The following is a 16,908-nucleotide window of genomic DNA, read 5'->3' as shown; positions in this document are numbered from 1 at the left end:
GATCAGCAGTGCTCTTGCGTCATCATCATCGATCGCTCGTCCCTCGAGCATCTCATGAATCGAACACCAAGTTTTGATCCATGGGCTGTAGAAATCGGGCTCCGTAGTCTAGAAGTTTTCTTAGGGCCTGAATTAATTGTTCAACATTTGTGGAGAATTTTGGATCGGCGTAGTTCAAATCCTTCCTGAATCGAGTTGGAGCTGAAGCATAGCCATGGCGCAGCTTCCAAATCTGGACAACGGGCCCGTGAATCTATCCAATCTCAGGTGCTCTTATATCTTTGTCTTTCCCGATCGCTGTGTTTAGTTTTTTTTCAATGTGGCTCTAGTTAGTTTCTTGTATACCTTTCAGAGCGTGTCTCAATTAGCATTTGTTGTTTTCAACGCAGGGAGCAAGCCCAAAGGGAGTTGGGGGAAGTACTTGATTCTGTGCGTTCCTCCATATTGTTCTGTTTCCCCTTATTACGTGCGCAATGCAGTTCGAACTTGATTGCGCTCTCTGAATTGTTGTGTTGGCATTCTCGTAATTTCTTTTGGCCATTTAGGTGGAATTCTTGTTTTTACCTCACGTTTTATAAAGAATTACATTCTATGCGTGGAATATTAACTTCTTGTGTGGATATAGGTTCTAAATATTAGAGTCGGCATTGCTTTTTGTTATATATATATGTGTGTGTGTGTGTGTATGTATTTCCTGATTAAGGCATGTCCTCTTAACTTGCAGATGCGAGGAAAGAAGGTGCTTGTGCTGGATCCTCAGCTCAGTGGACCGCTTGCACTCATTGCACAAACATCTCTTCTTAAGGTTTTTTTCTCGCCCATTTTGAAACTATTTCACTTGCTTTCTAAGTATTATTTTGCGGTACTCGGATTTTGAATTTATTTGAGAGATTGTGTCTTCAAACTTTAGCTGATGTCTGTATGGCAAAACTTACGACGGGTCTATAGTTTCACAAAAACACCTTTCGCACGTCATTGTTAGTAGGAATCTATGTATAGAAATGTTTCGTCAGGGATATGAATAGTCATGATAAATCCTGAGCTTCTGCCGGTTATTAAATGTGCTATCAGGAACACGGAGTTGAGAACCTATACTATGTTGATGCGGATCCTGTACAAACAGAATGCAAAAATGTGATTTACTTAGTAAGACCTCGTATTCCACTGATGAAACAAATCGTGGCCCACATAGAGCAAGACAATGGTCGACAGCTTCAGAAAAGCTACTCCGTCATTTTCATGCCGCGGCGAACTATTGTGTGTGAGAAGGTTATACTTCCGTCCGGTTCCCTCTTATGATTATGTCTTCTTTACATCTTTCCAGAGCTGTTTGCGAATTCGGCCGAGTCAGTGTTGATCTCAATCGTAGATACAAAGACTTGTTAATGACTATCACATAGCCCTGCCCAATCGATTGTAATGATGCAATTTCTTCTGAAGAAGGGGCATGTCAACTGCTGTTGGTCACTGCAGAGGGTAACCATCAAGATGTCATGGCTTCTCTGTTCCTTCTTGGCAGGTCTTAGATGAGGTTAAAGCTGTGGGGAACGTGACCATCAGAGAATTTCCGCTTTACTTCATCCCTTTCGACGAGGATGTACTGTCTTTAGAACTTGAGCGTTCATTCAAGGTACCAGCTCTCCACCTCCGCGGTTCATCAATGCAAAGTTTCAAGTATTATGTCCACCTTAACCTACATGATTCTTACGGGAAGTAGAGTCTTATTTTCTTCACAGGAAACCAAAGTGGATGGAGATACGAGTTCTTTATGGTACATGGCACGGGCAATTACTAAACTTCAGGTACTCAACGACTCTGAGCATTTACGTTTCTGAGTAGGAATGCTTGGCATGTACATGCTTTGGACCTGCTTCAGGATTTCCCAAATGAAAATTTTGAACCTTTGATATGTTATGGCAGGAGTTGTATGGCGTGATACCAAATGTGAAAGGGAAAGGCAAGGCAGCTAGTCAAGTCTCGGACATCCTTCTTCGCATGCAACGGGAGCAGGCGCCTCCTCTTCCTGCATCGGTAATGTACCCTCACGTATCCCTTCTAGTCAAAAATCACATAATTAGGCTTTTGAAAATTGATCTGGAACAGGACTTCGGCCTATGGACCACTCAATTGTGTCGATGTTGGAACCTATGCATTCAATTTTGCCCCGCATCGGACCTCATATGTTTTTAGCAAACTAGGTGCCTGACACTAGTTCGAGTTTGTTGAGCAGTGGAATTTCAACTCCTTACCGTGTCCTCAAACACAATTGTTATTGTATTTGAACTTAATGTATCTTGGTGTACTTGTGTGTAGGCGAAACCTCCTGAGATAGACACTCTCATCCTTATTGATCGTCAGGTATAATATAGTTCTCTAACCTCTGTTACACTGTCTCGTTTTAGTATTTAGCTTCCGAACTATTTCGTAGTGTTTGGAGACAAGTTCAGTATCCTGATTGGGAAAGCCCCGGCAAGAGTTAATTAGTGTGCATGCCTAGAACATCACTGATTGTTGTGTTGTATTTAACAACATGACTAAATTATTTGATTTCACATGCTCAAAAAAACTGCTTGCGGCTTGGGTTATTGAATAAGTGGATGATACCATCGTTTAAGGCGACGGACTAATACTGAAGCTTTTGGTAGAGATGCACTCCGACCTTAGTTTCTTAGAACCAGTCATCTACTACTGACAGAAAATGGCGTCGTACTCAGGTTGACATGGTTACACCCATGTGCTCACAGTTGACATACGAGGGCGTCATTGATGAGGTTCTACTTCTTTTCAAGCATGCTTTTCACGTATCTGTGTGCAATGTTCCACATAGATAAGCATTTCGATAGTTGGTTAGTTGATAACGATATACAGGATGATTTGTTTCACGTTGTTGTCTCCAATATTAGGATGCGTCGATGTTTTTCTGGGTGAGGATGTGGAAATTGGAATATCCCTTCTGGATTCAGCATTTACTTCAAAGTTCTGTATGAGGTTGCAGTTCATACAGATCAACAACGGAGCGGTGGAGGTGGAACCAAGCGTTATGGGAGCTCCCCCTAGTAATAATGCGCAGGTCAGCACAAAGAAAGTAAAAGTGCCGCTAAACTCCAGGTACATTTCATGTTTTGATAGAGTGGTTTATTATTTCTCATGTCAATGCTTAATTATATGCTTTTCCTTGTTAATTTGTGAATGTTTATATGATGTCATCTAAGTTCGTCGGGTCTGTACTCTCGCAGCGACAAGCTTTACAGAGAGATTCGAGATCTCAACTTTGGAGTGGTTGGTCAGGTAACTTTTGTGAACCATAGGGCATCCATTTCCTTGTACACCTTAGTCGCGTCTAGTGGTGAGTGAGCGAGGTACTGAGTTATCAACATGCCTTAGGTTTTGACATATTTCACATGGAGGGACAGGTTTTGCGTCAAAAGGCTGTGAGCATAAAACAAGATTATTCAGATGTAACTGCTGCGGTAAGTTTGTTTCCTTACCCTTGTATCTACTTCTCAATTGTTTAGTTCTATGATCTGAACACCTGAACTAAAAAAGATCATGAAAATCTGTTAGTAGACATAAGGCTTGTAACTAGAACTTGTAATGACTTGCCCTGTCATGTTACCAGGATAATCAGTCCATCTCAGATGTAAAAGACTTTGTGAAAAAGCTGAACGTTCTACCTGAAATCACGGTAAGCTGCATTTCTGGACTTTTTTATTAGCTTCTCATGATGAAATAGTTATAGTTGTACTAAATTTGCTGACTATTTATGAGTTTTCTGTGAGAACGTGGATATGTCAGGCTTTAAGTGGTAAGAAATTTTGTGGCTATGTGGAGTTCTACTGCTAGCCCATGTGCCTTCCATTTCTGTCATTTTAATCGTAAGTTCACCTTATGCGTTGTAGTGATATCAATTTTGTGGGCTGTATAGAGACATGTAAATATTGCTCAACATCTATCGAAGTTTACCACAAAACCAACATTCTTGAGCAGACTGAGTATGGAACAGACACTAGTGGAAGGCCAAAACTATGATGCGTACGTTCCTTGTCATCTGGTAACTTCATTGTCATCTATTTAAGAAATATATTGAAGCTGTGTAACAGCTTAATAGGTGATGTTTATTTGGTGATCACGACTGCTATCGTCGGTTGCGCAGGTCATTTACTTATGTGGAAGAGATGATTCATAGGCAAGAACCAATTGAAAGTGTTTTGCGCCTTCTTATTTTGTTATCGGTCACCAACAATGGCCTTCCTAAGAAACATTACGACTACCTCAGGTAAATAAAATAGTTTTCTCTTCACCGACGCAATCCTGAAAATATCCTTTCGTATGTATTACTCAGATGGGATACAAAGTCCCTCACATTGCTGCCCTTATTTAAGGTTAAAACTGTGTACTAGGTTTTAGAATATTGTGTAGTTGCATTCAATTTGTATTGAGCATTGGTCATCCTTGGAAAGTTGCAAAAGGTATCATCCAATGAGAATCGCTTTTCCTACTTTGCTGCAGGAGAGAACTTTTGCATAGCTATGGATTTGAGCACATGTTTACTCTAAGCAATTTAGAGAAAGCTGGCTTGCTCATAAAACAAGTATGTTCCGGCTGTTTCTACTTATTCTGCGAATCCTTTATGACAATAGCGCGTAATATTACAGTGTATCGAATAAACCATGGCATACCCTAACGAAGGTTTCAAAATGCCAATGTTGCAGGAAGCAAAGAGTAATTGGCAAGCTGTCAAAAAGGGCATCAATCTAGTTCCAGAAGAAAATGATGACATCAAGTGAGTCTTCGTCTTCTGTCACTGTTGCTGCTAGCAATACTTTGAAGACTGATACTTAGCGGTGTGAGGATTAGAGTCACTTACTCTCCAAACGATACTAAATAACGACTTTTATATGAGCTTAACTCTGCGTAACATATCAGACGTTAGCATGGATAGTTTGTTATATTCTATCTTGTAGAGTTAACGTGGCATACTTGTGATTTGTTCAATTCAACATCCTGATGACTCCAGGTTTTTGTTTTACTTCTCATCAACACATAACCATCTCTTGCCATGTTTCTGACTGTTAACTATTGGTTGAACAGCCCCAGCGATATAGCTTACGTCTTTTCAGGATATGCTCCATTAAGCATCCGCCTTGTGCAGTGGGCCCTTAGGGGTGAATGGTGCGTTATTCTCATACATCAATAGATGTTTATGGTGTCGATGACGGCTATTAGTTTATGTCAATAATACCGTTTATGTCTAAATGACGAATGAATGTTTCTGCTGCTGCAGGCAACAATCAGAATTTTTACGTTTGCTTCCAGGAGCAACCTTCGAGAGGTTTGAGAAGAACCAGGTTAGGATTTTCTCCTTAGGTGTCAATGGAAAGTACGGGTGGATGCTCCTCACTTATCGAGTATCGCAACAAGATTAGGTTGTAGATTTCTGTCAACGTTTTGCTTGCTTCAAGCGCCAACGCAATTGCTTATGTAAGTTGGAGAAGTGTGACCTCTTTTGTTTATTTGTGATTTAGGAAGTAAACATTATAAGGCGGGAGACAGTACCCTCAACAGACAGGTACCAATGTGGTTGACGTGTAATCCTTCTGAATTATGTTTCCGCTTTGAAAACCTACGCATTCAACTGAGGTCCACGTGCCTTGTATTTGGCTTAACATGGCATCATGGAACAGTGTACCAGGCACAGATGCTCGTCGGCTTGTGATTTTGGTCATTTTCATCGGAGGAGTTACCTTTGCAGAGATCTCAGCACTTCGGTTTCTTGAGTCTCAGGTTTGTTTCTACGTCTTACCTCTTTGGGATTTCATACCCTGGTGACGAATATGAATATCTTTCCTCTCCAAGTGTTCAAGCTACGAGATAAATCAACAACTCACATGATACAAGTTTTAAATATGTTATTATCGTAATGGTTCTAGTAGGACTATCGTATGGAGCAATGATGCACGTCGAGTCCTGGTGCATTGTTAATTATTGAAGATTTGACAGTCTTGCCGTTAGTCAAAATCTTGTATGCGTTGTTGAGACTTAGGTGTGGTATTTGTAACTGGTATCTGAATGTTTCAGGAGGGAATGAAGTACGACTTCATTATAGCAACCACAAAACTCGTCAACGGCACTACCTTGGTCAAAAGCCTTATTGACGATCCTTCGGCTTCATGATCGATTACAACTTTTGAGATTTGCAAGTGGAGTACGAAAGTCGTCTCACACCAACTTTTGTACCTATTGTTTTCAATGTTGGGAAGTACTATTCGAAATCAAGATTGAGTAGGCGTTTCTAGTCTCTTGGGGTTTGAATAGTAGCTGTGCATCATCTTAATGTACAGTCTGACTCTTCCTCATTATTTAAATTGTGTATAGTGCATCATTCTTTGATTTTTGTTTCTGCTTTTTAGAAACTTTGGGGAGTCCAGAGAGGGTTTGGTATTACGCCATCAATGTCGATGATCCCTCATCTACCACTGTTTAATCTGGTATTATGACAAGTAATCTATGACATTTTGCCTCAAGTCTGAAATTTGGTAACGTTTCTTGCTTCTGTAGCTGGCTTTAGGTCAGTAACTTGTGTGGATATCTCAACAGCTACAACATTGCAATTTGATTATTCAGATTATCAGATCGTTCAGCAAAAAAGCTAGATTCATTCTGGTGTTGGTCATCCTCAAGCTTTGATGACAGGTGTAGTCATCATTATATTGCCACTAAGGTTATAAAAGACATACACTGACACTACATCTAGAATTTAGCATTTTCCACTGAAATCTTGAACTTTGACTTCCACATAGTTAATGCCTAGGACAGTTTGAATGTTTTCTAATGCATCAAATAACATCGCGCTGTAGTGTTAATGTGTAACACCAAGTCTGTCTTTACAATGGATCCCTTACTCATATTTCGATTTTGAGCGCAATTTGTGTAACATCTCAATGTGATGAGATGCTTTCTATAGATTTAGACAGATGGCTGTATGAATCAACGGACGAGGTTTGTTCATTCGCTTATGGAGTGGAATTTATTGAAGTGGCCACTCTAATGGATCTAGCACCTGCACTCCATTTCCCAGGTAATACTTCTCTTGACCATACAATCCATATCATTAATCAGTTGACAACTTCAGAAATCAGTTGAATCTCACGGTGTTAGTGCCGTAAACTCAACATAGTTGTGTAACTTGTGACATCAGAAAATGGATTGATATGAATCCGGTATGATGCCTTTCTCTCTCAACATAGCTGGTGCATTGCTGGTCTTCCATGAATAATTTAAAACGAGAATTCAGCTTGGTGGCAGTTCCACCAACCAATCTCACCCAGAAATCAAGCATTGTCGTGGAGCTGTCGAATGAACTGACCAAGCTTTTGTCACAAGAAGTGGACACAAATTGTGCTGCGAATCGAGTTACACCTCCACATTGCCATGAAAATTTCATTCTCTAGCCTGAAAGAGTTTTGGGTTGGAAGGTTTTGAATTCCTCAAAAATACCCATTCCATCCTTTAAATTCACAAACTCATGAAGGCCAAGGGAATCGACGCAGATGATGGGATGGTTGAAACCTCCACGACGAGGAATGATTGAAGAGCCAATTGGTCCACTGGAGCAACACTGACGATGCGTGTTGTGGTCGAAGAGTGTTCTGAATTGTTTTTTAATTAGAAATGGAGATTTTTGTGTAAAAATGTTGAATTGGAGTTCAATGTGAAACTTCATAAACTTGCTAAAATAGAAAAAAAGGTATGAAATTTAAATTATGTGGTCTAACTTGTTTATATATATATATATATATATATATCTTTTCTTCTTTTGTTCGAAATTTTCCTATTTAATCTATTATATAGTACTTTTAGTATAAATTGAAATCATTCCTTGGTTTTATCAATATAAAAAATTTCAACTTCTATAGCAATTATTTTAAAGATTAATTTTTCATATGTAGTACATATTTATGTTTTTATTTTCTAATTGTATTATATATACATATATATTTTAAATTAGATAGTTGTAGAAGAGATTTATTGTTCTTATCAATAGTATAATATATTAACTATAAGATTATATATATATATATATATATATATATATATATAATTTTTTGAATTCTAAATTTGATTTTAATTAGCAACTACAAGTATACTCAGTTGACTCAAATAAGTGATGTTATCTTTAACATTAATTTTATATTTATAAGTGTAAAAATAATAATAAATAAATAAAAAATAGACCATTGATATAATTTTTTTATAAATCCTCAAAGTTTACAAGTTAAATGATTTATATTTAACAACATTATTAATATAAGCACATGACATAAAATTGTAATATTTGAACATGAGGATATAGAACATAAACTAATATATTTGTTAAAAAGGACAACAAAAATAACTTATGATAAGCAAGAAAGACAAAAACATATATTTTATAATGCTTAAGATATAGAAGTTGAAACCCCCTTCTTTGTATCAAATGTTGTGGTAGAAAATAAATAATACTTTCATATTAGAATTAGTGGTTTTCAATTAAGCAAGAAATATGTATATATACAACACTAATAAGTACATAGAAATAAATGTATTTGATTCTTATTTAAATTTATAGATTTTATAATTTTATTTATTTATTTATTTATTCATTTATGTGTGGTAATAGTCACTATCATTGTTGGTTTCTTCCAAGCTATTGCTTGCAAGCAAATTAGTTTTTAAAGAAGGTAATGACAAGAACAATGATGTGGACAATGTCAACCACCTTAGCCATCACTTTTAATTTGTTGCCAATTATGCACCTATTGCATGTTACAGAAGGAAATTTATTTTTCCACCCCTTAAGCTTATTGTTATTTTATATATATATATATATATATATATATATATAAAACAATTCACACATTTGTAGAAGATTAAGTCTAGGCAAAGGATTTTGTACCTTGCCACTTGTCTCTTCTTTCTCCCATTGCCTCTTCTAAGATTAGAGGCAGCAAGTAGAGATCAAAATTCTTTCTTGAATAAGTGTTTATGTAATTTGAGATGCCAACATCTCTTAATTGTGGCCAAGGTGGTTTATGATAATTAAGAGAGTTTAGGTTCAAACTTGGTTAGAAATGCTAGCTTTGTTGTACCAAATGTATTGAATTTTAAGCACCAATGTTTCACTGTCTAAAGATATTGCATCTTCCTTATCCTACTCTTATCCTTGTCCAACTCTTAAGCCACTATTTCCCTTAAACATCAAACTACAAGCATGCTAAAAAGTGTATATATTTATGCAAACTCTTTATTTAAATGAACATATAATACAAATATTCATCCTTTATAATATTCAGACTTCTAGCAAACCCACAACCTCCAAATGTTAAACCCTAAACTCTAGAACGGATTTGGACTGATACTTGAATAACTCTTTTTGTAAGATTCCATATTCTCTTGCAAATCATGAAAACAGTGCAGTGTCATGGCTCCCTGCTACTCCTCAATAATTTTCTATATTCAGTTATTGGTTTCACCACTTACATGTACTTCCTGATCAAACTTTCACTCTAGAATTGGGACTGATCTCGTAATATCAGCTCCAAGCAGCAACGAGGAAGCCCTAAATTCGGCCGTTTTGCAGCACACAAAAACTTCCGGGCTGTAGGCATGTTGCTGCTGCTGCTGCGAGCTACGTAAAGCCACCGCAATGCGTCGTGAACCTGACGGCCACACTCTCATCCTTTCTATGCCCCTGCGCAAGCACCATCCGAGTGTGCATGTCAACACTGTGAAGCACCTCTACAACACTTCCCGTGCACGTCATTGACGCGTGACTTGGCCGAATTCGATCGCCACTGTTGAATCAGCGGTACACAGCAAATTGCGGTTTTTGGACAATATCCCTGCTGTGTCATCAGTTTTTTTTCTACGCTTCAGTTACGGACTGCAGAGGTATTGAGAATTTGAGCATGAGAATTTTGGGTCGAATTTCTTTCTTGGAGACGTACTCCAGTTCACATGTCGTGCCAGTGGCGAGGTGTGATTGAAGAAAATTTGGACAAAAACTAGAACGAGAAAAAAAAAAAAAAAAAAAAAAAAAAAAGGTGCAGCCCTTATGGCCAAAGAGGAGGGAACACCAATTTACTCAGTTGTTGCGTCTCACTTTGTACAGGAATATGCAGGAAAAGTTGCTTTAGGAACAGGCTGCAATTTAACCATTGGTGTAGTGACCCTACTAGACTAATTCTAAATGTAGTGAATCTAGGGCAGTATTATAGCGTCTAAACATTTTGCCTTCCTTACAAGTTACAGTTGCAGCACTCATGAATTGCAGGCATCATCTCAGAGGCAAGGGGTCGGAAACCCGATGAAATCGTAATTGTGATTCTGCACATTCAGACAATAAAAGGCCAATAAATCATGAGCAAAGAGCAATCTATGTGGACGGCTCAACGGCGAATGAGAATCCCTTAGTACATGGTTCCAGATCCTACAGCTTCGATAGCAGCGTCGGTTGTATGGAATCTGTCGGTCCTACTCCTTTCGCAGGCGCTTCCTTGATACCATCTTCCGCAATAGTTGCCTCACTCGGTGGCACATCAACGGCCGGGGAACAGTTAAAAAATCCATGGGGCTGCAACACGTCAATACCATCAAGTCAGTACAAGACATAACGCTGTGAGCTATGGATAATTTTAGTGATCAGCATGCACTGAATAACCCGAACTGGATGAGTAAACTCGAAGAATCACAGAACTAAGAACTGTATTTAAGAATGTAGAGGATGCTGAATCAACTGTATTTAAGCCTCGAAGCGCAGGTTAGAGGAATACCAGAAGTTTGAAGCCAACGTGCTCCACAGGCATGACAGGCCAATCTTCAAGACGAGGGACGTGCGTCACACCAAAGACATACCTGCAAGCATAACCGAGCCCTTAGATCTAGCTAAATAAAGCATGATTTACGTAGACATACAAGAATCACTCGAAATCCTCTGAAGACATTTACGTACGATATTGTAACATCCCTGCTTTGCAAGGGTGTCAATATGACAAATTAAATGTCAAGTCAGGGGATTACCAAAGCACAACATCCGTCTCCTCCAGCTTGCGATCCTGCTTCACCCAAGTCGGTAGCCCTTCCCCAACACGAGGATTTTGGTTTGGGAACTCCCCACCTGGAAAGCATTCATCACGTTTATACTCCGTAACCCAGAGATTGTGATTTAGAAACGCAGCGCGGCGCAAGAACTTAGCATCTGGCCCAGCTAGAGGCAGACAATTACGCCCTGGCATGAGTTTGTAACCAGTCAGCTGGCCTGTTCGATTGAATGTCCTAGTATTTCGTACCTGCACAATGGTAACTTGTTAGTTAGAACTCTAGCAAATATGATTAGGTATCAATCAAAAAGCTCCCAAAAGCATTCAGCACCATTAATCCTGGGAGCAACTTTAAAACTTGGCTAAAGATGTCAGTGGAACCAAAATGAAACTTCAGCTGACACGATCTTACAATCCAGTGGCGATGAGTTAATGCATTGCAGTCACGCTGCGCATGCAGCTCGGAACTCAGAAGCGTCTCCTCAGCATAGAACGCGTTGTTGTGAGGATTCTCAGGTCCAGGGTCCTCAACCTTCATGTTTACTTCTACGACCTGTGGATACGATCGGCCAGGTTATTAGCACCCTCGCAGGACATGTTACGTGTCCGCCAGATTTGAGATGGCAGGAAACTGGCAAAAACAATACTGGAAACATACCTGGTTCAATCTTTCACCAGGATTACAATCAACCGACATGTCAAGGCGCGCCACAAAGAAGTGTTGGTGCACAGGGGCATACAACCCAGGCGCAATGACAGTGCCCTGTCTACGATTCTCATCGGCCTTCAACGCACCTAAACTCAAAATACCCGTGAGCTTCACCTCAGCCTCAATGTGCCCATCCTGGTAAAAGTGCCAGAAGAACCCATACTCATAATTCGCCACAGTACAAAAGAAGGACACTGTGAGCCGTCGTGATCGCCGCACTTCGGTCATCCCAGTTCGCCAATCCTGATGCTTCCAAAGTATGCCATGGTCTTCCTCGTGCATACATACACAATTCTCTATTGTCTCCACACCTCCCAGAAAATTTGTGAAGTGAGCGTCGAAGTACTTAATGTGGCCGAGACAATCACAACCCTGCAGAAGCTCAGAGGTAGCGCGTCATAAATTAGTAATGTTCGCAAGAGTAGTCATTAAACCCTGTAAATTAAAGCCTCAACTACGTCAAAACCACTCACCCGCTTCAGAGAGTGAGCATTCCTGCCGAGACCATCTTCTCCGGCGTCAAAAGCATTCTTGCGATAATGTGGATCATGTGGATCTCCATAGGGCACAACCATCTCCACAAAGCTTAAGCGATGTGCCACCGACCGCCTGCCGCGACTGCCGTCGTCATACGCGACTGTGTGGATAACCAATCCTTCTCGAGGTGTGAAGCCCACGCGAAAGTTCCACTGCTTACACAAAACCAGTTGCAAGTCTCAGACGCATGCAACTAAGCTCTTGGAATAAAATAATCTATCGACAACTTGGACACGGTGCCAGATCAGAAGTCATTTCCTGTAGCCATGGAATACGACATCAAGTGGCAAATCAATGATTTCTTGGCAGCAAAAAAGCGGTGGAAATGTGCGTGATGAGTCGGGACAACCTTTTGCCACTCCACTGCATAACCATTTACTCGAAAGCTGGGTCCTTCCGGCTGAGTGATTAGCAAGGGCTTGATATCAGTCCGATCAACTCCGCCGCGAGAGGAGGCAGCGGTGTAGTTACGTAAAGGGTCAGGAGGCGGGAGTGGCACGAAATTACGATCCTCAAACTCAATGACCTGCATGTGTCGCATGTCTACCAATACGTGGATGCCCTCCACAGGGCGCGCGTAACCATTCTCAAGAGGACAATCACTTTCGGTTCGACAAAAAATTAACGGCCTGCCCAGTCGACGACTTGGAGAGTCTTCTTCGCCGTAATAACCTACACACCTGCAGACACCAGCATTTCGAATGTTAGGCTCATTGCCAATTTTTCGCAAACACTCAAAGTCGAATAAATCATTAGGGTTTTCTGAAAACTCGGTCGGTTCGAAGTAGAAGATGCTTACCAAGGGTCCACCATGACAAGGTCCATGTCTTCGATTCCGCGCTTTTTCATGGCTTCAACGAAGGGAGGATACTCCTTCACTAAAGCCTCACATTCCGCATACTCCATGGCATCCTGGACTCCGCACCGCACATTAATCAGTTGCAGTATTTGAGGCGAGTACACGGAATTCTCGATGAATGCTTAAAACCTCCGCGATTACCATCTCATGTGACGATATTCATTTGGAAATAAAAGCTGAGAGGAATGGTTCACCTCGACCGCAAAGTCGGATGCTGTGAAAAGGTTATAGTTACCATGGGCGGCTGGACATCCGGCACATTCACCGACGAGAACACCTTGCCACGGTGATGACCACCGCGAGCGGTGGCGTGCACTTCACTGAGCTCCACCACCCAGATACTAGTCTCATTGGTTCTCTTGTTATACACCACCAATCTGGCCTGCCGAGGGGGCAGTTGGAGAGGATACATGGCGCCTCCTTTGGCTTTCGGACGATACAGCGTCGGCTGATAAGGAGGGAAGAAGTATGCATCGGCCAGAGCGACAACGTTCTTATCAGGCTCGTTCAAAACGACTTCCACAAACCTCATTCCATCACGCACCTGCATTACATGCGTACAATCCGCTCATTCATCGTGGACCCACTCCAAGAGAACATCCTCGTGCACGATTGCAGTGCATGACAACACCAGAGCGAAGGGAAGAGGAAGTGAAAATTTAAGTTTCAAAAAACTGAAAACATGTCAACGTCTGCCTCCTGTAGACTACGGAATTAAAAACCCAACAGAAAATTGGTGGGGGGCACGATCCGTTCATGTATCGCCTCGAAAGATCCGCCATGCATGGCATGCGGGTTTCCGAGACAACTATCCGTTACTGGCGTGGTGAATCCCACAGGATAATGGAATCAACGAAGGTGGCCCATGCACGTACATCGGCGTGTCTCACCGCCGCGGCATTGCATTGCGGGAAAAATGGTGACAACGTGACAACTATAATCATGCACAAGAAGGTACTGAAAGACAAGTGTGTGCGAGGGAGTGGACTTACTTCTGGAGTGGCACCGGCCGCCCTCACTGTGGCTATGGCTACGGCAATCTCCGTCGGAGTCAACGGATCGAGAGGGTGCGCTGACTGCGAGCGAAGAACTGGTATTCCAGGTCCTGCCATGCAATTTAAACCAGGTCCGGTGAGAGGCAAACTATGGGTTGACAACGTCCCCATCTCGAACCAACGTTGCTTCTACTGGTGGAATATTCTAGAAACAAGCGGAATGCACTCGAGATGAAGGTAATTACGATAAAGACATGACAGCTTAAGAAATTTGTAAACCAGGCACTGAGACGACAAGAAGCAGCAGCAGCAACAACAACAACAACAACAACAACAACAAACTCTCTGGATTGGTCGAGAAAACGTCGTAATTCTGATCTAGATTTCAGCAAGAGCGCTTACGATATGTAGACCAGGAGTGGATGACAACACCTAAGATCCTCCTCTACTCGGTTGTAGAGTGGGGATCTGTGGCGCCCGGCAGAGAAGCAGGGCGATGCATCGAAAAGGCTAACCCCGAAATCTCCACCGAGTCCACAGGAATTGTGAGCCAGAACGTCACAACAGTGTAAAATTCTACACGAAAAAGAGTGCAAATCTTCGAGCATCACCACCTTTGACAGTGCTGGTAACAGCTGAGGCAGAATCCAGTGATCCAAATGGGACACCGGCCTTGGAGTTGGGGCGGTGAAGCTCCGGCTGGTGTTCGACATGCGCGTGACTGTCTCCGAGCATGTCTACCTCACCGGACGCAGGCGCGGGCTCCAACGATCCAGCGTTTCCCCCACTCCCCCGCATCTCTGCACCCTTCCCCGCTGCTGCTCCACCTCCGGATGATTCCGCCGACGCATGGCAGCAAAGCGTCTGCGCGCCCTCACGTGGGTCCATTGACAGGGTTTAGAAAGCGCCCCTCCTCCTACCGTCTCCTTCCCCACTCCTGCTCCGCTATCAGACATACAGCACACCTCCTCCTTCCACCCTCTTCCGCAACCTCTCCTCCTCTCCCTGCTACACCACCACCACCCGCACCTCTTCACGTCCTCTTTCCCACACTCTCTACTCCTTGACTCCACCTCTCACTCCCTCCACCACCACTACTGCCAATCCACCACACCTCAGATTCACACCACCGCTCTCAGAATGCCTTCTCCCATCGCAAAATCCAGGACCTGGCATCTAAAACAAAAAATTCCTTCCCGCAGTCACCACCTCCTCCAAAACCCCCACCCAACCGAAACGAAAACCCGCTCAAGGCAACAAAGCTCTGGGTCAAAACAGGCAATCCGGAAGTGTGAGAGAGACGGTCATGCGAGCCTTGCAATCCGTGAAGCTAACGAGAGACTGGTCATGCGCGAGTATACATAGCAAATGATGAGGAGGAGGAGAAGCAGTTGCTGCTGCTGCTGCGAGACGCGGGGCGAGACGGAGCGCAGGCAGAGAGGCTGCGAGTTTTGGCTTTGTGTTCGTGATTGTTGCCCAGCCAGGCCCCCTGGGGCAGAGGCCCAAATCACACCCGCGCCGCCAAGCCCGGGTCGGCCGGCCCAGTTTCCAGCCCCCGCCCCCTCCCGTTGTCCCGGGTGTCCCCCATTCCCACTGCCCCCTCCCTATGCGCGTGCTCGCGTCTTTCGCGCCTCTGTCCCGTCAGCAAATATTTTTACCCGCACTTGGTAAACGTAAAACAATTAAAGCAAACGGTAAACGTAAAAGCATGCTTCCCGAAAAGGACGCATGACTCTATGGCTTCTCCTCTCCACCACCTCATTCCACTGCATGCATGATTGACATCCCCCGGATTTTAATTTTTATTTCTTATTTCTTATTTTCGTTACTGTATTGTTTGAACAAGTAAGAATTGTGGGCAGGGTGAGAATCGTGGTAGGATATTCACATTTGCCCACTTTTTTGCTCATGCAAGGATGACCCCAAATGCACAGACAATTCAAATTTGGGGGGGGGGGGGATTGTTTTGAGTGCCCACCACTGATGGTAGGGATCCAACAACTATTCCTCCCCAAAATAGACCTTTGTGTGCGATGAGATAACTGCATGGAGCATTAGGGCTTTTTTTAGGGTTTCTATATTTGGGCTTTTGCATAGTCTATGAATAAGTGGGTTTTTTTTTTCTTATTTGTTTCCTTTGCATCTTCCTATGATCTCCTCTGAGTCTCTTCTCTCCTGCATATCTTATGATATGATATGAGCATCTAGTTCTTGCCTATTCATGCTGTTGTTCTGAAGGGTATTCAATCTATGTGGATGTTGTGTCTCTTTTAATATTATATTGATAGTAGGATCACAACAAAGTAGGTTTCAATTATTGAAATTATACTTTTGAGAGCACATAGAAAATGTTTCAAAGGATTTATTGAGATTGTTTTAAATAAAAACACATGCACTGAAAATTTGAATGTTTATCATTATGTTGTGAAGGTGCAAGAATGTTGTGCCAGTTTTATGGATTAGTTCATGTATTTTTAGAATGTTCTACTTGTGCATATTCTCTACAGTCAATTATTAGAAGCAACATTACAACAATAAAATGTTAACAACTAAAGTGTGTTTTATTATGATATATTTCAAATCCTGATTTTTGTTTTTATCAAAATGATGTCTTTGATGTATCATCAAAATAAAAGCTCCTAATAATACATGTTTTCTGTGCAAACATTCCTGTGCACACACACACACATATATATATATATATACATACAACTTGAACTTTAAGTATTT

At 41.8% G+C, this 16,908-nt stretch overlaps 2 protein-coding genes and 1 long non-coding RNA gene across 6 annotated transcripts; 2 read left to right on the top strand and 1 right to left on the bottom strand.

Moving 5' to 3' along the window:
- LOC112294845 (vacuolar protein-sorting-associated protein 33 homolog) lies at positions 1-6,524 on the top strand. The gene is made up of 22 exons (XM_024545759.3): positions 1-267; positions 390-429; positions 725-805; positions 1,072-1,269; positions 1,520-1,630; positions 1,737-1,802; positions 1,921-2,031; positions 2,314-2,358; positions 2,715-2,771; positions 2,996-3,108; positions 3,237-3,288; positions 3,414-3,470; positions 3,620-3,685; positions 3,926-4,032; positions 4,154-4,276; positions 4,510-4,591; positions 4,713-4,783; positions 5,092-5,172; positions 5,285-5,348; positions 5,526-5,569; positions 5,685-5,784; positions 6,079-6,524. Exons 1-22 carry the CDS (start codon positions 215-217, stop codon positions 6,172-6,174), a joined length of 1,818 nt encoding a protein of 605 aa, XP_024401527.1. The 5' UTR covers positions 1-214; the 3' UTR covers positions 6,175-6,524.
- Positions 6,525-6,576: 52 nt separating this feature from the next.
- On the top strand, positions 6,577-7,764 carry LOC149987518 (uncharacterized). 2 transcript variants are annotated; one of them, XR_016498133.1, is made up of 3 exons: positions 6,577-6,693; positions 6,965-7,078; positions 7,306-7,764. It is a non-coding gene; the product is annotated as an uncharacterized LOC149987518 (long non-coding RNA). The 2 variants fall into 2 exon arrangements; XR_016498132.1 differs by lacking the exon at positions 6,577-6,693 and having other exon boundaries at positions 6,864-7,078.
- A 1,498-nt stretch (positions 7,765-9,262) lies between these two features.
- Positions 9,263-15,652, bottom strand: LOC112293985 (spermidine copper dependent amine oxidase 2). 3 transcript variants are annotated; one of them, XM_024544017.3, is made up of 12 exons: positions 14,793-15,652; positions 14,176-14,288; positions 13,419-13,727; positions 13,124-13,236; positions 12,674-13,004; positions 12,261-12,476; positions 11,737-12,159; positions 11,491-11,631; positions 11,059-11,327; positions 10,812-10,893; positions 10,473-10,612; positions 9,263-9,730 (listed from the first exon to the last, which is right to left on the bottom strand). In XM_024544017.3, the coding sequence occupies exons 1-12, from the start codon at positions 15,064-15,066 to the stop codon at positions 9,541-9,543; spliced, it is 2,601 nt and encodes an 866-aa protein (XP_024399785.1). In that variant the 5' UTR covers positions 15,067-15,652; the 3' UTR covers positions 9,263-9,540. The 3 variants fall into 3 exon arrangements, with proteins under 3 accessions (XP_024399785.1, XP_090100223.1, XP_024399786.1); XM_090244097.1 differs by lacking the exon at positions 14,793-15,652 and adding an exon at positions 14,581-14,780; XM_024544018.3 differs by lacking the exon at positions 9,263-9,730 and adding an exon at positions 10,092-10,365 and having other exon boundaries at positions 14,793-15,651.
- Positions 15,653-16,908: the final 1,256 nt, after the last annotated feature.

Source organism: Physcomitrium patens, chromosome 17, assembly GCF_059467195.1.
Source record: "Physcomitrium patens ecotype Gransden chromosome 17, ASM5946719v1, whole genome shotgun sequence".
NCBI lineage: Eukaryota > Viridiplantae > Streptophyta > Bryopsida > Funariales > Funariaceae > Physcomitrium > Physcomitrium patens.
This window is presented reverse-complemented; position numbering and strand designations above follow the sequence as displayed.